At 42.6% G+C, this 19,855-nt stretch overlaps 1 protein-coding gene across 2 annotated transcripts; it reads left to right on the top strand.

Moving 5' to 3' along the window:
• Positions 1-2,869: 2,869 nt before the first annotated feature.
• Positions 2,870-13,002, top strand: LOC130454055 (sialic acid-binding Ig-like lectin 10). 2 transcript variants are annotated; one of them, XM_056796957.1, is made up of 10 exons: positions 2,870-3,247; positions 4,216-4,500; positions 5,230-5,277; positions 5,447-5,710; positions 6,174-6,221; positions 7,653-7,913; positions 8,004-8,288; positions 8,811-8,904; positions 9,022-9,118; positions 12,790-13,002. In XM_056796957.1, exons 1-10 carry the CDS (start codon positions 3,043-3,045, stop codon positions 12,928-12,930), a joined length of 1,728 nt encoding a protein of 575 aa, XP_056652935.1. In that variant the 5' UTR covers positions 2,870-3,042; the 3' UTR covers positions 12,931-13,002. The 2 variants fall into 2 exon arrangements, with proteins under 2 accessions (XP_056652935.1, XP_056652936.1); XM_056796958.1 differs by lacking the exon at positions 8,004-8,288.
• Positions 13,003-19,855: the final 6,853 nt, after the last annotated feature.

Genomic DNA, 19,855 nt, shown 5'->3' with positions numbered 1-19,855 from the left:
CAGGTGGTGACGAGAAATTGGGCAGGACCTCAACAGTAATCCAAAGGTGGCCAATTTGAAGCAAAAGAGAATAAGTTCTGTTTTGCCTGTGTAGAGTTTGAGATGTGTGCAGGACATCCAGTCTGAGACATCAAAGAGGAAGTTGATATTGGGAACCTAGTGCTCAGGAGAGAAATTAGGACTAGTTCTACAGATTGGGGGATTGGGGATTGTCTGCAGAGAGATGATCATTTGAAGCAAGCAAGATAGTTTAAAGGAAGAAGAGAAGAGGGCCATGGGACAGACTAGTGGCATCATCTAGATATGGAAGCAGAAAAGAAAGCTGAGAAGTCCTGTCAGGTGGTGGTGGGGAGAACCAGGAGAGAGCAGCATGATGAAAACCTAGAGAGGAAGAATTCTACAGGAGAAGAAGGTGGTTGATAGCATCAGAGCTTGAGGAGCAGTCAAGAAGGGGAAGTGTCTGTGAAGAGGCCATTTAATTATGCAGTTTAGAGATGCTGGGTAACTTCAGAGAGAGCTGTTTCAGGGGAAAGTCTAAGAGCATGGAGTTGAGAGTACAAAGGGTCTTAGAAGAATAGAAGCAGAGTAAGTAGAGGAACCAAGTATATAAAGCTTTCTCTGGGAGTTTAGCCATGAAGGGATGAAGATGAACATGGGGAGAGGATCGCCTTGGCAAGGAGAAGGGGCACTTGCTCATGTGAGACAATATGAAGGAAGAGGTAGTAGGCAAAGATCTCTGAGTGACGTGAGAGGAGGAATCAGGGAAAAGAGGGTCTTTTTCAATGTTTTCATGTACTGCCTGGGGTTATGGAGGGAGTATTAAGGAAGGCTTGAAGAGCATTGATAGATTCTGAAACAAGTCACTGTGGTTACTGGGGCTCCAAATTAACTAAAAGGTGTAAACATGTTGCCTTGCTGAAGTGAGAGCCCACTTGAAATGATGTAACATACATTTTGTAATGAGCCCAGGCAACAAAGTTTCAGGATTATTTTCTACCTCCATTGATGAGCTCTTAAATAAGAGTGAAGGTAGCAGTTGGTGACAGTGATTCAAGGTTGGGATTTTGCAAGGCACAATTAGTCAAAGGATACTTAAGTAGAGAATTGGTATGATTATCAAAAGGAATTTCAGACTTTATGAGATGGAAATGGGAAATAATATGAAGGGAAAGACCATATTTGTGGGTAGCACAGGAATTTGGCATATACAGCTCGAAAGGAATATAGAAAAAAATATTTTCTAAATTTCTCATTTTAGAGAGGGGGAAGTTGAAGCCCAGATAGGTGACAACATTTGCCCAATGTACCATATTTTTGATACTCTGGACCCTGGATACCAAGGAGTGAGGACCTCTGGGTGGTGATCTTTATTCCAACTCCTTTTCTGTCTCTAGGCTTTAGATCCCAAGGCCCCATCCTCCAACCTTGTAAGACAATGCCAACAACTTATTTGGAAACTGGAAGATTTTGGCAACCATCCTGAGGAAAGCTCTGGAAACAGTTAACAATGTTAGCCCTCCTTCCCTCCTAGAAGACCAGCAGTGGACCAGCAGTGTTGAGAGGGTTCACTGCCATCAGAAGGCCCTGCTGTATCCACAGTAAAATGCAAATCCTTTTCATTTTTGTCATTGTAGTCCTATGGAAGATTTGTGGCTCCATGGGCTTTAAAATACAGATCACACAAATTAGGAGATCAGACATAGGGGGGTGCCTGAAGCTCAGAGAGGTGAGTGAAGTGACTTCTGGGCTTGTTCCCCCTAGCTCTGATAGTCCATAGTCAAGGGACCCGTCTAGATTCGAAATTTCCTCTGTGGCTCTTTCTAGTTCTGATATTCCATACTCTAGGGACTCCTCTAACTTTGATGTTTCTTCTCTGGCTTTTTCCAGCTCTTCCATTTTCTCTTCCATCCTCCCACCCAACTCTGCCCTTCTCTGCCTCCAGGTTTCAGCCTGATTGCCCATAGCCTGGGCTGAGACACTTTTGGCTGTTGTTCTGGGCTCTTCTCTACCTCCATTTGTCATGCATTTTGCTTCAGACTTTCACTTCTCCTTCTTCTTCCTCTCCTTTTCATAGGGTGGGGGTGATGGAGAAATCTGATTACTCTCCCCTTTGTTTCTCACTCCATCCTCCTCTGACCTCTACCCAGAACTAAAGCCTGATCTGGCTCCTTCCTTCTTCCCTCCCTTTATACTAGGCAGTGTCAGCCCTGCCTGTCCCAGCCAGAGGAGGCAAGATCTCTGGCAGGTTGGAGGAGAGGCTGAGCAGTCAGGCTAGAAGGGGTTGAAAGTTCCTGTCTTGGGCCTGTCCCCTGCTCATCTGATGCATCATTTCCCAGGGCTGTGGGTCTGCCTGCATTTCCTCCTCATGTGTTCTGCCTTATTCATAACCTCTGGGGCTGGCTGGAGAGAAGGAGCCATGGGGCTAAGGGAGTAGGGCCTAGACAGAGCCTGTAACTTTCCTGGTTCAGAAATGCTGCTGCTGTTGCTGCTGCTGCTGTCATCCTTGGGGGGTGAGTGGGAACAGGGCATGAATAGGGATGGGCAAGGATATCCCTAAGGGCTGGGGAAAATCACTAACATTAGAACTAGGAGACCCTGGTCTGAATCCTTCCCCTAACACTGGCTGTGAGACCTTTGGTCAAGTCACAGAACTCTCTCTAGGCCTCAGTTTCCTCATTGATCTTAAAAGGGGGCTGGACCATAGTATCTCTAAGATCCTTTCCAGTCCTGACATTCTCTGTTCTGGGTTCTCTTCCATCTAAACCCCTTGACATTTAATACTAATATTAATAATAATTGTCATTGTAATTATCAGTATTATCTGTTTAGTGTTGTTGCTGGAATCTCTTTCTGCCCACAGGGTCCCAGTCCCAAAAAGAAGGGTATAAATTGCAGGTGTCACAATCAGTTGCGGTTCAGGAAGGACTGTGTGCCTATATCCCCTGCACCTTCTTCTATCCTTTTCATGAGAAATGGGTTTCTCCTTCCAACATTCATGGCTACTGGTTCAAGGATGGCCCCAATCTTTCTGAAGATGATCCTATGGCTACAAATGATCAAATGAGGAAAGTGAATGAGGAGGCTGGTGGAAGATTCCACCTTATTGGGGACCCTGTGAAGGACAAATGCTCCCTCAGCATCGTGGATGTCCAGATGAGGGACAGTGGGCAATACTTCTTCCGTATGAAGAGAGGAAAGGATGAGAAATTCAATTATCTAAGTTATAAAGTCCATCTGAATGTGGAAGGTAGGGTCTCTGGGTCAGGGAAGGGACCCTGACTGAGCTCTTGGGGGAGGACTCAGCTGGGAAGCTCCTTTTGCTCCATGACCCAAGGGAGAGATAGATCATAGGGACAAGTGGGAGTTAAATCAGGGAAACAAAGGCAGGGAAGAGTACAGAAGATACAGAGGAGGTGAAGGAGGAGAAGCAGGATCCCAGTCCATCAGGGGTTGGTGATGGACCTGAACCTCTCGAGCCAGGGATGTCAAAGGACTTTAGGGTAAGAAGTCTGATGACATTTGAGGGACAAATTTGAAGCTACCATCAACCAGGATCTTCAATTCCTTTCTGCAGAAACAGGACTACAGGCAGGGGTGAGTGGTTCAGGACCTAGGATGGTAGAAGATCCGTGGGCAAGGAAACGTAGTGGTGGGACCTAAGAGAGGACATTCCAGTGGCAGGGTCTTGAGCAAGGGGATGCTGATAACTATTTTTCATAACCTGAGAAAATTTTCTTTTTTAAAAAGTGTGATACATCTTTAAGTTTAATCTGTATTATTAATTGTTTCCCCATCATTTTCTTTCTTTTCTTTTTTTAAACCTTTACCATCTGTCATAGAATTGATACAAAATATTGGTTCCAAGGCAGAAGAGCAATAAGGACTAGACAGTTGGGGATAAGTGTCTTGCCCAGAGTCACACAGCTAGGAAGTGTCTAAGGCCAGATTTGAATCCTGGTTTGAATTTCTATCCATTGAGTCACCTAGCCGCCCATTCCCATTGATTTCTTAAGTCTAGACATCATCAAAACAAGTCAAGCCTTTATTTGTAGTGTTTTCCAATTTCTGAGATGCAAATGCTTACAATGAAAACTTAGCAAATGGCTCTAGTGAGCCATTTGATTTGGCACGCCCCGATCCTTATATTAGTAAGTGAGGAGATGCCCTCGGTGTCTGTCTTCTAGGGTTTGGCTCATTATTTTCCTTCTCCCCCAGTTTTGACAGAGAAGCCGGACATCTATATGCCAGAGATCCTGGAACCAGAGCGCTCTGTGACACTGCTTTGTGCAGCCCCCTGGATTTGTGGGAATGCGACACCCCCCATCTTTTTCTGGGCAGGGACTGCTATCTCCAATCTGAGACAAAGCCAAGGGACCCCCTATTTCTCTGAGCTGACCTTCACCCCAAGATCCCAGGACCATGGCACCAACCTCACCTGTCGGGTGACCTTCCCTGGGGCTGGAGTAAGCACAGAGACAACCATCCCACTCAATGTGGCCTGTGAGTGTGGGGGGTGGGGTAGGGGGCAGGATACCTGGGTCCAACAGAGTAAGAAAGTCATGCCAGGTAAGGGGTCAAGAGAAATTGATGACTCGGAAGCAGAATCCCAGGATCCTATGGAAGTATCAAATCACTGGAGAGCATAAAGAACAGTAGGCATGGTGGGAGAAGGGAAGAATTTATGCAGGACTTGGAGTCAGAAATCCTGAGTTTGAATTCTCTCTCTAACTCTTTCTCAGCTTATCACTTTGTCAGAAGGTCCTCATTCCAAGATATAAGGGCGTTTGGATATTTCTATGTCCATCCTCTTCCCCAGATTTTACAGAGAGAGGAGCCGTGACTCAGAATGAGGCAGAGGTTTTGTCCCAAGGTCCCAGAGGACATATGTGGGCACCAACATTTTATCCCAGAGCTTCTGTCATTTTATTTTCCTTAGCCTCAGTTTATTCTTCTACAAAAGGGGCCAAGAGACTCCCATTTTATTAGCCTGGCAACCAGAGGCAAGTAACAGTCTCTTAGAGCCTCAGATTTCTCCTCTACATGATAGAGATAATAATCCTTTCATCACCTCCTGGGGCTGCTTCAAGGAAAGTTTTTGTAGATGTAAAGTATTGGTAGTTACCAACTATACCATACTCTACAATTGTGTGTATGTGTGTGTGTGTGTGTGTGTGTGTGAAGGGAGGGTCAGATTGCCCCAGCCTAAATCATGCTGCCTCTTTGTTGTAGATTCCCTAAAGAATTTTGGAATCAGTGCTGCCTGGGAAAAAAGAACAGGTATGGGGGAGGGCGGGATGATGGGGCCAGGAGACCTTGGGGGATGTGGGGACACTAGGTTTCTTAGCTCTGATGGAAAAGACCAGAAAGGTGCCCAAAGGAGGCAATGCCCTTCACCCTTTTTATGCTCTTTGTGTTTGTCTCAGCTTCTATTTTTGTCTCTCTTTAGGCTTGGAGTCCTCATCAGACCTCTCATCACTTTCTATCCAGAAGGACAAGTCCCTGCGATTGTTCTGCCAAGCAGATAGCAATCCTCCTGCCATGCTGAGCTGGGTCCATGGGGGTCAGGTGGTGCTTTCCTCCTGGCCTTCAGGTGCTGGGGTCCTGGCCCTGGAGCTGCCCCGACTGGGTATAGAGGATGGAGGGGAATACAGGTGCCAAGCTCAGCACCAGAAGGAGACCCAGCATGTCTCCTTGAACCTTTCTATCCTGTGTGAGTCACCCCATTTCAGAGAAGTGGGCAATGAGTGAGACATTTAGAGCTAGGAATCAGTAGGTGATCAGCATCATCAGAGAGGGCAGGGCTGGACAGATAGTGGGGGCAGTGTTTGGTCAGAGAGGGTAAACAGACTTGGAATCAGGAGGCCTTTTAGTGTGTCACTCTATTATTACTGACTCTAAGTCCTTGAACAAGTCGTTTCACTTTTCTAAGCCTTAGCATCCTCATGTTTAAACCAGAGAGGGAGAGGGAGATGGAGAGTATATGCACTCTAACTTCCAAAAGTTAGATGGAGCAGGGAAGGAATTTACACTATAAAAATGACTGTTGTCATCACTACTGGCTCCTGAATGCTGGACTCTCTAGATTGGGTTGGCCTCTGTGTCTCCACTGCTTTCTCTGTGCACTGGAAAGCATTGCACCACTCCCAAGAGTGAACTCTCTGTGTCTCTTACAGATGCCCCAGAGGACCTGAAGGTCAGCGTCTTGGGGCCAAATAGAACAGGTACAGGGAGGGGTGTGTGTATGTGTGTGTGTGTGTGTGTGTTCAAGTATGGGGAATTTGGATGGAGGGACAAACAAAATATCTCATTCTTTGAACCCAGGGTTCCAAAGCTGGCTATGCTGCTTCCTCTGTGGGTTACCTGGAGTGTCCTAGAACACCATCCTTGACCTTATGCTATGTAACATTTTGGTCCATGAATTGGGCAAAGGTTTCAAAGACCACTGAATTTTTAGATGATAAAAAGCAGGGAGGAATAGTTAATCCATTGAGCGCTAGACACGTGTATGATGATCCCCAAAGGCTTAAGAACTGGGCTTTAATCATTTAATAAAATCAAATATAAGAGATGAAAGTCTTATACTCAGATTCAAGAAATTGACTTTCCCTGGAAAAAAACAGGGAGCCATGGCTGGACAGAGATTTTTCTAAAAACAATTTGAAGCTCTTAGTACATTTACAGCCATCTAGACAAGGTAATTGATAAACAATTGGACCTGGAATGAGGAAGACCTAAGTTCAAATACTGCCCCAGACACTTAGTAGCTGTGTGACTCTGGGCAAGTCACTGAACTTGTTTGCAACACTTTCCTTAACTGTAAAATAACAGGAGGGCCTGCCTTCTGGGGTTGTTGTAATCAAAGGAGATGCTATTTGTAAAAAGTGCTTAGTAGAGTTCCTGGCAAATGGTAAGCATTTTCAAATGCTGATTCCCTTTCCTTCCCTCTCATACTCTCAATATGAGTCAGTAAGTTGATGTGGCAGCCCCCAAAGCTAATGCAATTTTGGTCTGCATTGAGAAGTCTAGACATAAGAGCACCCTGTCTTGCTTAGACCGTGTCTGGTGTATTGCGATCATTCCTGGGTGCCACAGTTTAGAAAGGACATGGAGGATCTGGGGAGTATGCAGAGAAGGGCAGGCAAAATGTCCAAGTGCCACCAGTTCACACCATAGAAAGGATGCTTTGAAGGAATGCGAGAATTGGAGCCCTTTATTCTGGAAAGGAGAATACTCTGGCAGAATGGGAAGAAGCTCTCAAGTAGAAGAGAGAAAAGGACCTAGCCCATGTGAGCAGGAGTCCAGAAGCCAGTTAAGGTTTTAGGGGGGGGAGGAAGGAGAGAAGCACTTAGTGCTATCTGAAGTTGGATTATTTTTGCCTAGAGTGGCATTAGGTTCTACCTCCCCACCTCTGGGGTCATTAAGCAGAAGTTAGACGACTTCTTATGGAAGGGGTCATAGGGAGAATTCTTAGTCTAGGGCCTGAGGTCCCTTCTGACACTGATATTCTGTAATTTTGAAACTGTATGACCTTGGGAATTTCACTTTCCCTCCCTGGGCCTCAGTTTTCTTATCTGTAAAGAGAGGGACTTGGACTGACTGAGTCCTAAGGTTTCTTCTGCCTCTAAAGCCTTTTAATCTATGATCTTTATCAGTTACTATCCTGGGAAATGCCTCATCTCTGGTGATCCTGGTGGGAGAAACCTTGCATCTGGAGTGTGTGGCTGATAGCAGGCCCCTTGCCAACATGACCTGGGCCAAGGGAAGTCAACTCCTGAGCTCCTCCCTTCTCTCCAGTCCTGGGGTTGTGGGCTTGGAATTGTCCCATGTCCAGCCAGAGGATGAAGGGAAGTACACTTGCCAAGCTCAGAACCCATGGGGGACCCAGCACACCTCCCTGAACCTCTCTGTGCAGTGTAAGTTTGAGGCCACTGGGTACAGGATGCCTGGGTCCCAGAAGGTCAGGGAGTGAACCCTACTAATCCCTATGCTATCCTTCCCTACAGACCCTCCGAAGTTGTACAACCCCTTTTGCTCTCGGACGGATGAGGGCTTATTCTGTACCTGTTGTATTCAGGCAAAGCCCATCTCTTCTTTGATCTGGCGGGTGGGAGAGAGTACAGTAGAAGGGAATAGCAACAATGACACCCTCCAGGTGATGTCCATCACCTCTGGATCCTGGACCAACAGTAGCCTGATCCTGAAGGAGAAGTTGGGCCTTGACCTGAACCTCCACTGTGAGGGGAGGAACCAACATGGGGCTCACAGTCTCGTGATCCTGCTGGTGGCAGGTGGGGTCCTGGAGTGGCAGGAATCCTGGGTCCCTCAGAGGAATGGGATCTGGGGCTAATTGTCTGGGTTCCTGGGGAAGCAGATAGGGCAAGGGAAAAACAGGTATGGTAGCAGAGGCAGGAGAAGGGGTGGGAGGAGAGAGGAGTAATTAGCTATGGGAAAGGAATGACTCTACATGCAAGTAGCCAAGCAGATTCAGTGGCCTGGAATGGCTGAAGCTCTGGGAGCTGGGGCATTTAGAAAGCAGCCAGAGACTATTTGGACTGTCAGAAAGACCCTTTCATGACTGTAAACCTCTAAACTCAAAGCCTGTCCAGCTGCCTGATCTCTGATTGTTCCTCCCCCTTTCTGAGTTACAGTTTCCTCCTCTGTAAAATGGAGATGTTAATATTTGCTTACCAAACTCACAAGGGATCTGTAAGGAGCATTTACAGAAAAATCTTGGTCTTAACTGAAAGGGAGGTAAGGGGGGAGACTGCTGATTTAGGAGCACCACTCAATTCAATCCCATTGTTTTGTAGATGCATCTGGAGCAGCTGCCCTTACATTCTCCAAAGGGGTGTTTCTGGGAGTTGCTATCATGGCCCTTCTCTTTGTCTGCCTCAAGTATGCCTTGTGAGTTCGCAGTAGGACAGAGGAGCTGGGAAGAGGAATAGGAAAGGAGGCTTCTGGAAGGGTCAGGGGGGTGAATGGCTCAGAGAACTTGACATGATGCTGTACTTATTTCTTCAGAAAGAAGCTGCAGAGGAAGAAACAGGTAGAGATGAGGGATCTAGGGACCACTGACTCCCAGAGCAACAAGGAAGTGGATTACGAGAATCTGGATATGGTGAGTGAGCTGGCCTTGGTACTGAAGTCCCAATCGCAGCCACCAAACTTCATGTTATTTGGCATCTGAAGGCTTTCATGAGTGCCCTCTGACACTCACTAGCTAACTAAAGTTAATTAGACAAGTTCCGCCCCCCTCCCACCCTTGAGCCTCAGATTTAACATCTGTGCAATGTTGGGGTATGGATGGGCTTCAATTCAAAAAGTATTTATTTTAAACCCCAATTCTAAGACAGAAAGGTAAGGGCTAGGCAAATGTTGTTAAGTGACTTGCCCAGGGTCACATGACTAGGAAGTGTCTGAGGTCAGATTTGAACCCAGGTTCTCCCAACTTCAGACCTGGTGCTCTATCCCCTGAGTCACCTCATTGCCCCTCAAGAAGAATTTTATTAAATGCTGCTGTGTAGGCAGAAGAGGCAATATAGAGGAATGAATAGGGTCTTCACCTCAGAATTGGGAGGATCTGAGTTCAAGTCCCACAGGTTATTCCACTTTTCATTGACCCAGGAAACTCTTTAGATTTGTTTGGGCTACACTTTCAGGATAGGGGAAATAACCTTACTGGAAGCTAGTTAGTTGTGCAGATCAAATAACAGGGCTAGTCAAAAAGATGAAAAATGTGCCAAGTGCTGTGTTTGACTTTGTAGTAAAATAAAGATGAAATAGTTCTTTCCCTAAAAGAACTTCTTTTAGGGATGGGGGGGGGGGGAGAAGAATCATCATGAACACAGATAACTTTGAAAGACATTTCAAGTATATTCAAAATGTCTACAAAGTGATTTGGAAAGGTGAGGATATCAGTGACTGGGAGGAATCCAGAAAAGCTTCTTGGAAGACATGACCCCTGTACTGAGCCTAGAAGGGAAGATAAGACTTCTACTGGGCAGGGATGAGTAACCAGAGTGAGTGCTTTTCAGATAAAGGCAAAGCTGCAGGAGATGGAATGATGTGTAGATGATTTAGAAATGTGGAGACACAGGAGGCAGAGAGTCAAATTAGGAAAATATTTCCACAGTGCAGGGGAAAGGATAAAGATCTGAACTCAGAGTATGGCCATCTGAGTGGGGTGGAGGGCATGGATGCAAGGGAAGGGATGGAAGCAGAATAGATAGGTAAGTCTCCCTAACTAATAGGGGAGCTGATTAGGTCCCCAGGTGACAGACGGTAGAGAGAAGAGAAAAAAGGGCTCATGTCAAAAGCTTGCAGGATGTGTAATAGATGATAAACTAGCTAAGGGGACCGTGGAGAACCGATAGAAAGCAGTGATGAGTGTCTAGTAAGAGGGGTTGGTCAAGTGTCTAAAGCTGCAGAAAAGTCAAGGAAAATGAGAATAGAGAAGAGGCCATTAGTAAACTGGGCACCTGAAAGATTGTTGTTGTTTTTGGAGAGGACACATTAACTAGGTGATCTAGTTGCAGCTGGTTTGGTATTTGATAAGAAGACAAATCAAGGAGAGGGTGTAGGGGCAAGTTCCTTCCCTTTTAAGGACCTCAACTTTTTATATGAAAAATTGACCAGCTGGAATTAGTTCCCTGACAAATTTTTCTCCTCCCCCCCTTTTTTAAAAATCCTTACCTTACACCTTAAAACCAATACTAAGCATTGGTTCCAAGGCAGAAGAGTGGTAAGGGCTAGGCAATGGAGGTTAAGTGATTTGCCCAGGGTCATACTTCTAGAACCTGTCTGATGGCAGATTTGAACCCAGGACTGGCTCTCAATCCACTGAGCCATTTGGCTGCCCCCACTCCTTCCTTTCTAAAGTTGCACCTTGTATGATCCCTGTCATCACACTCCTGCCATAATTCTACCCATTTGTAAGGCTCTCTATCAATACAACTACACCTCATCACTCCCCAGGTATCCTTCCTATAATAGGACCATACATTTAGGAGTAGAAGGAGTCCCAGAGTCCAAACTTCTTATTTCACAGCCAATAAACTGAGTTTGCAAGAGAAGTGAGTTAATCTTGGTTACCTTCTGCTTGAGTTATCAAACTGAAGGTTTTAAAATTCTAAATCCAGAATTCATTTCAAGATACTACAGTGGCTCCCTTTCAGAGCAAGGAAGAAATTTAACGATCATACTATTAATCTTTCCTCAGTTTTATTAAGGGTAAAACTAAGGTCCAGAAAGGCCTCATCCAACTCGGTTTTCATAAACTTTGGACTTGGGAGGAGCATTAGGGAATAAATTATCCCACTCTTATTTTAGAGAAGACCATGAGAAAGTGATTTATCTAAGGTCACAGTTACTGACAGTCTTAGAGAACAGCTAGTCCTGTGATTTGGCCCCTTCCCTATTTTAGTAGCCCTATGCCCATCTGAAATCAATCATTTTATCCCTAGGATTCTTTCTAGTCAGAATTACTGAGTTTAATGTGATCCCAGAGGGATAGTGATCAGCAACTTTTTAACAAACAGTAATCAGAAGTTACTAGTCAAGAGTTCATAGTCTGAGGATTATTAGAAACAAGAATCTCCTTCCCTGTTCTATACCAGATTTTAATTTAGTCAATATGACTTGAAGGGGGGCTTCCACCCAGATGTCACAAGTTTCAGTGGAAAGCCTCACTATTAAATATCCTTCCACCCAGTATTGCTTCCTTTGTGACCCTTATTAAGTTAAGAATCTAAAGTGGGTCTGTTGATAAAGAAGACCTGATGACAAAGTGGCAGGCACAAAGATGGGCTGGACCAGCTAAATGCTGTATGTCCACCTACTGTTTGGTAGCAGCATGACCAGGGGCTGTACCAAGAGTGTGGAGCCCATCAATGAGATCACTGGATCAAAGGATCAGGCTGGGCACTGAAGGGAATAAAAGCTATACTCCAGAGAAGGCAGGAGTCTCAGACTGTGAGCAAGGTCTGGGATTCAATTTGTTGGAGGGGCCAAGGGCCCTCTTATAAATAGTTATTGGCTCAGAGTTCTGCCTCAGTTGTTTTATTGTGGATTGGACAAATTTCTGGTGTTATAGTATAACTCCACTAATTTTTCATAGGTCTGAATTAAACTCAAAAGGAGATAAAGAACTTACTCAAGGATCTTATGTATCACATAATCCAACCCTTTTCACTTACATCAAGAGAAACTGAGACTTAGGGAAGGAAAGGGGCTTTTATCCAAAGTCATAGAGTCATATCAGGGATAGCGGCAACTTAGCAGAATGAGAAACATGTAGTCTCTTCCCACTCCCAGCGTTATTCTGGCAGAGATTCAATGTCATCTATGAAATGGAGATAATACCTCTAATGCTTAATAACAGGGCTATTATGAGACTCTCGTGAGACAGCACATAGAACTCATCTGTCAGACTTTAAGCATGATTTAAACACTGTCTATTACTATAGAGAGGGAAATTGAGGCTCTAGGATGGGAAAAGTCACAGGCAGTTCAAAATACAGGCTTAGAGACCATCAATTTCTACTTATTCTCATTTTAGGTCTAGGAAACTGAGGTCTGAGGAGGGGAAGGGAGTTTTATTCAGGGAGTTAGGGGCAAAGGCTAGACTCAGCACATCTTGAAGTGCCAGGCATCTACAAATAACACCTACCTGCCCAAAGAGAGAGACTCCCTACTCCTTAGCCATGATAATCTCTAATGGCTTCCTATGGTCAGGGTAAGACACCCAGGATCCTGGCCTCATGATGGACCCTTTGTTCCTTATTCCTGCAGAATTGGAGTAGAGGCACTAGACAATCTTCACCTGACCCAGTGACCCAAACCCCCCCTGAGGAGTTGCACTATGCATCACTTAACTTCAGAAGATTGAAGCCCCAAGACAACCGGGAGAACCAAGAGGAAAACAAGAAATAGTCTGAGATCTAGTTCTGATCAGGGGGCATCTGGGGCAAATAAAGTGGGAGGAGAAATAAAGAGAATGAACTCTATGCCTGAAAGGTGGTCATTCTGTCCGGACATTAAGACTTTAGGTTCTTCTTTTCTGGAATCTGTTTGTTCTGAGATGTTCTGATATCGGGTATTTTTCCTGTGGACACTCTAAAGGAGGAGAGGGAGAGAGCCCCCAAGAACCAGGGGAGAAGAGGGGGGTGTTTTCCAGGCAGTAACATTCTATTATCTATAGGAAACTTGTCAAAGGACAAAGCTTTGACTATCTAAGCCAGGAAATCATAGAGCACAGAATATCAGAGCTGGGAGAACCCTGAGAACGCATTATGTGAAACCTGGAAGGAAATTTAGAATGCAGAATATCAGAGCTCAAATAGATGTTAAAATACAGACTAGTAGAGTTGTGAGAAAACTGAGAACACAAAATGGCAGAGCTGAGAGGAACCTTAAAACCTAGAATGTAAGAGTTGAGAGGACTCTTAGAACAGAGTATACCAGAGTTGAGAGGGTTATAAAAATAAAGATTATGAGAGTTAAGAGGGCCATTAGAACATATAATATGTATGAACTGAAAGAGAGCCCCATATAAGATGTCAGAGCTCAGAAGGACTTGAGCTGGGTATCCCTAGAGACCAATGAATCCAACCCACCACCATTTTCCTAGGATGTTAGTTGGAGGAACCAGAGAGGCTATCTCATCCAAACTGTTTATCGGAACAGGAGCCCTCTCTACAATATTCTTCCAAAATAGGAAACCAGATTTTGGCTGAAGCTCTTCCTGTGATAGAGAGCTTATTCCTTCCCTTGATAGTCAGTTCCACTTTTAAAACATTCTGATTGGTTGTTTTTCTTGATATCAATCCATCAGTCAGTTAACAAAAGCAAAAGGCACGAATTAGGCACTAGTATGCTCTAGGCACTGTGCCATGCTCTGGAGATTCAAAGACAAAAAAGGAAATGGCCCTTATCCTCAGTTTACAATCAGGGCAGCCATCATATACATATATAAGTGTAGCATTCCCCATTGGGATTGTTCTCTATTCAGATTGGCCCTATCAGCTTGGGCCCAGAACCAGGATGTCAACATGGAACCATGAAGCCCCCAAACTTGTAGCCTAGTAAGATTCAATGACCCCCAGTTTAGTTAGCTTAAAGGTGAAAAGCCCCAGGTTTGATCTCGTCACATGAGAGTTTCTCCCTGGGGGAAAGTCCAACTTCAGGGTTCTCAGACTAACAGTAGAAATTAAAGTAGTTTAAGTGGGGATTGATAATTCTATCAGGTGGTAAGTATCTCTTTTTGTCCCACTCCTTTCTTCCTTTAGACCAAATTCCTTTACCGAGGTAGCCCAGCCCTTGTTTGGATCTTCCCCTTTTGTGTCCATTGTAAAGCATCAGCCCCTCACTGTTATTCCTGTCTAGGACTCCACATTTTCCTTTGTTATCATTATAAAGCCAATCAACTAGCCCTTTCATCCTCAGATCTCCTGTTCCCCTAGAAAGGTATTTAAGGTTCCCAACTTTAATGGCTCTTTGCAGTTGTCCGTCTAATGTCCTTGACTCTCCCAGGGGTCAGTAACCAGAGCAACCAGAGTCTCGGATTTTCCAGACTCTACATGGGTATGTAGCATGCTGTTCTATGTGGAGTCCTTGAGGAAAGCACTGTACCCTAGGTATGTAGCATGCCGTTCTATGTGGAGTCCTTGAGGAAAGCACTGTACCCTAGGTATGTAGCATGCCGTTCTATGTGGAGTCCTTGAGGAAAGCACTGTACCCTAAGGAGTGGTTTTTCTGACTATTTAAGAGTTCTGTGTTTTTTCCCAGTTAACAAGGAGATCACTGTATATGGTAACAACAATAATGCATGATCATTAACTGTGAATCACAACTGTTTTCAACAAGGCAGTGACCCAGGACAATTCCAAGAGACACATGACTGAAAAAAAGGATATCCATAGCCATAGAAGGAACAAATGAAGTCCAGATGCAAATTGCAGCACACCATTTTTTACTTTATTTGTTCCTTTTGTCACTAATTGAAGTGATATGTCTTCTTTCATAACATGATGAACATGGAAATATGTATTATGTGATAATATATGGAGAACTTGTAGCATATTATCTGTCTTTTTGGTATTGGAAGAGAGGTGGGAGGGAGAGACAGAAATATTAGACAATGACTACTAAAAACTTATATTGACATCTGGAAAAAATTAAAATGTATTATAATAAAAAAGAAAAGGATCTATATAACGATATACTATGTAGATATCTATATACACACATATTTGTACCTATGTATGTATCTACACACATATGTACATACATACATACATACATGAACACAGAATCCTGAATCTGCTTCTTTTTCAGGGAATACAAACATTATGGATGCTATGATGGAAGTATATAGTAGTCAGGAGGCAGCACCTTCTTTCTCAACCCCATGTCCAATCTCTTGGAGAATGGGAAGAAAAATTAGAAGCCATTACCTCATTTATAGACTGGACCAATCCAACCAGAGCTTGTGTGATATCTCTAATCTCTTGAGGCATTGACCCAGAAGCTAGAAAGTCAATTCTCACTCAGAAGATCACTCAACCAAAAGATAAAGCATTTATTAGGCACCTACTATGTGCCAGACAAGAGGGATAAAATAATAAAAATAAAATGGTCCTGCCCTCAAAGCAGCCTACCTTCCTTCAGAAAGAAAACAAACAAACAAAACACACACACACACACACACACACACACACACACACACACACACACACGTACAAAATCAATAATAGAGACTAGATTTGTGATTTCAGGGGAAACTAGATAGCACCAGAGTGCACCGAGTGCTAGGTCTAGAATTAGGAAGATTTGAGTTCAAATCCTGTCTCAGATCTTTAATAGCTGGGTGAGCAAGTCACTTAAACTCTTCCTGTCTCAATTCCTTATTTATAAAATGGTGATCATGGTAGCATTTAGCTCATAGTGTTGTTGTGAGCATCAAAAGTGTATGCAAAGTATAGGTATGCTTTTCACAAATGTGACTTTATCCATCATGGTTTTGATCTATTGTGGGTTGGCATAAAAAATTAAATGGGAATTTGGGGGGAGTTTTGTGGCAGCTACAGATGACATGTAAAGCCAGCAGATAACACAGAAAAAAGTTTAGAAACTCAGAAATGCATAAAATAACTTTTTGAGTTGTTTGTGGCACTTTTACAAAAATTGAACAGGCACAGCATAAAGGCACAAATCCTCACAAATGCAGAAAAGCAGAAACATTAATTATGTCTTTTAAAGATCATAATGAAACAAAATCATTTATAGTAGAGGAAGGATTAAAATTAGTTGAAAACAAAACAACTTAAACTTAGAGAATTGGTTGGTAAGAGAACAAATCACAGGAACAAATGTACTAAAATTTAGGGAATGCAATCAAAGCAATCTCTAAGTGAAAATTTATATCTCTTATCATTTTCATGAAATAGTTAACATTGCCAAGAACAGTGCTAAATATTTTACAATTGTTATCATATCTAATCCTTACAACAACTCGTATAGGTAAGAGCTATTATTATTCTCATTTTACATATTTGGTAACTATAGCAAAAAGGTTAAGTAATTTATCCAAGGTCATACAAGTAGTTAAGTGTCTAATTCTGGATTTGAACTCAGGTCTGGCACTCTATACACTCTGCCTCCTAGCTGTCTAAAAATATAAATTAATTAATCTGGCATGATTAAGAAAAACCTTGAAAATGAAAAAAATTAAAACATTTAACAAGTAACAAAATTGAAATTCTAAAAATTAAAGATTATCCAATTGAAAGCAACCCCATACTGAATTAATAAGTAAAAATAAGAGCTATTAAAAATGGAATAGATACATTATTAGCTAATTTAATTAAACCAGGAGTGGACAACCAAATTACTAGCATCAAAAAGGAAAATTAAAAACAAATGAGAAAAAATAAAGGAAATTATACAAGATGGTTGTTCAATTGCATACCAATAAAACTAATAACTCAAGTGAAATGAATGAATATTTACAAAAGTACAAAATGTTTAGATGAACACAACAAGGGATAGCAAATTGAAATAATCCAATATCAGAAGAAAGAATTAGAAGAATCATAAAGGAACTGCCAAAGGGCAACAGGGGACCTGTAATCAGATGGATTTAGAAATGAATTTTATCATCTATCTCTCCAGATGCTATAAGTGAAGGAATCAGATGAAGAGAGGGTAACCAAAAAGAATTGTTGAGACTCTAGTTGGCCATTCATTTTTTTAAAAAGCATCTCAATTCCAAATTTGTAGTCTATCAAAAAAACCCTCTTATAACTGCATAGTTAGCAGAGAAGGACAAATCATAGAATATCTACACATGCTCCCCAAGATCCACAACTCATTCCAATAATGCATAAACTGTGCAAACAAAGGGAAAACATTATTTATTTTCTTTTAAAAAAAAAACCCTTACCTTCCACCTTAGAATCATGTATTGATTCCAAGGCAGAAGAGTGGTAAGGGCTAGGCAATGGGAGTTAAGTGATTTGCCCGGGGTCACACTGCTAGGAAGTATCTGAGGCCAGATTTGAACCCAGGACCCCATGTCTAGACCTGGCTCTCAATCCACTGAGCCACCCAACTGTCCCTGGAAAAGTATTATTTCAAGAATCATTTGTTTATTTCAACCTGCAGAGGAAAAGACTGGTCAATAGAAATAAGACATAGTTATATATATATATGAAATACATATTATATGTAATATAATATATGTTATGTATAACATATAGATATGTTATTATATATATATATATTTGTTTCTTTGGCAGATAATGCCTTTTCTAGTGTGGGAAGAGGGAGAGAAATATCTGATAACTTTAATATAACAAATAAAAAAAGAGGAATGCAATATAAAGCAGAAAAAAAGGAAAAGAAGGAATCCTACTAAACTCCTTCCCTCATCCAGAGGCACTCATGACAGAGAAAGAAAACCTTACGTCTTTATGCATAATGAATATCGACACAAGAACATTAAATGAAAAATTAGCAAAGAGGCAGCTGTAACTTAACAAAAACATACACTATGACCAGATTGGATTTATGCTGGAAAGCTATTTAAGGTTGGTTTGATGTTAGGAACATTTAAAACCCAATAGACAATATTAATAATAGTAATATAATGGTTAAATTGGAATTTTGACTAAATAAGAGAGTTATAAAAACATGGTTGCCAATTATTATCCCTTAAGTCAGAAAAACTTTTAGCAGCTTTTAACAATTTTGTTTAACTGGAATATTAGTAAAAAGAGGGAGATGTGGAAGGGAAAGAGGTAAGGAGACTGCCTGGCCCACCCTATATGCTGATCTGGTGAAATGAAGCTTTCTCCCCAACAGAGTTCCAATCTCCACATGGGAATCCTAGTCACTCATCAGCAAGCTGGCAGGATCTAGTCATGGTCCAAATGCAGAAAAAAAAAATCCTCATGAGCTGAGCTCACCAAGGCAGCAGGGAACCCAACAAGAAAGTCCCCAACTCCAAGAAGCTCCAAGTCAAAGTTGAAGTTCAAAAGCCCTAAGGAGCTGTCCTCCAAAGAAGAAGTCCAAAGGAGAAGATCCAAGGAGCAGAGACTCCAAAGAAGAACTCCAAAGGAGAAGTGTCAAGGATAAGACCCTTTTACAAGAAGTTCAGGACTTTTTGTAATCCTTTTTCCATGTCATTTCCTGTCTCTTCCCTACTTTATGGGAACTGATTGCAATCTTTCAATTTGCCTAGCACTGCCCAGGAGTGGGGCAGTGACCTCTGGAGTTGTTGCCCACTCAAGTGACTTGTGAACTCTCATACTTAGTGATTAAATAAGGTACTCAGTAGGGGTACTTAAATTTTTGATTGATTAACTTAAAAGTCACTGATTGGTAGACAAAGAGAGTTTGATTCACTCTTCACAGTAACAACAAATCATGTGATTATATTGTGAGTATACTCTAGGCTCACTCTCCCAGAATGATTCTAGCTATACCTTCTCCTTAGGGTCCTAAGTGTACCTAGAGGGACTGGAGATATCATTTCTCTAATTAAGTCATTTAAAGCTCCTACCAATTGTGTTTTCCCTACTCTCACCCTCTGCCCCTGCTTGTTAGTCATCAATGAGAAGCACTCCAGTTTCATTTAATCACCTAATATCAATTAGGTATTAGAGTTATTTACTTGAAGATTTAGCAGGAAGAAAATTACAATCATTTCCTCTCAGCAACTAGGGGCAATATTCTTCCACATACTATCTTGGTCTTTGGGAGAGTGGGCTCACACTTCTCACCTCTTCTCCATAGCATCAGTCTCATCAAGTCCACTCCCAAATGGAGCATAATGGAATAGAATAAGTTTTTGCCTTGGCAACTGCTGGGCTGGTTCCTAGTGGTAACTATTTGATCTTTGGCAGCAGTTATGTTGACTACAGAACCCTGCCTAGGCTCTTACTCTCATGGTCCTAGAGGCATGCTCCCATGACATTTTGAAATAAACAAGGTTGGAGTCTCCATAGAACTCTCCTTTGCCTAAAACAGAAAAGAGTCAATAGCTAACAAAAGGACTGAGGACCATTTTCAGAGGGCCACAGGTAAGCCTCAAAGGGGAGAAGACCCACAACTTTCTCTTTCCAGAATTGTCTCTCATACATGTTGCCAACAAAGGAGAAAAACCAAGAGAGAGTGGCAAAAGAGAACCAGGGAGACTTTTGTTGGCTAGTTCTTTTTTTTTTTCTTTTTTAAACACCAACATCCTGCCTTAGAGTCAATATCGTGGGGAGCCAAGATGGAGGAGTAACTAGGGCAGCAGCTTGCCATTTCACTATGAAAATCCTCTCTGACCAGGAGTAAAATATCACCACAAAAT

Source organism: Monodelphis domestica, chromosome 4, assembly GCF_027887165.1.
Source record: "Monodelphis domestica isolate mMonDom1 chromosome 4, mMonDom1.pri, whole genome shotgun sequence".
Lineage (NCBI taxonomy): Eukaryota > Metazoa > Chordata > Mammalia > Didelphimorphia > Didelphidae > Monodelphis > Monodelphis domestica.
This window is presented reverse-complemented; position numbering and strand designations above follow the sequence as displayed.

Excerpts from the sequence above, each read along its gene's own strand:
- LOC130454055 (XM_056796957.1), top strand. The coding sequence starts at position 3,043 with ATGGCTACAAATGATCAAATGAGGAAAGTGAATGAGGAGGCTGGTGGA. Across the intron at positions 6,222-7,652 it reads CTTGGGGCCAAATAGAACAG|TTACTATCCTGGGAAATGCC; the intron begins GTACAGGGAGGG and ends GATCTTTATCAG. Across the intron at positions 9,119-12,789 it reads ATTACGAGAATCTGGATATG|AATTGGAGTAGAGGCACTAG; the intron begins GTGAGTGAGCTG and ends TTATTCCTGCAG.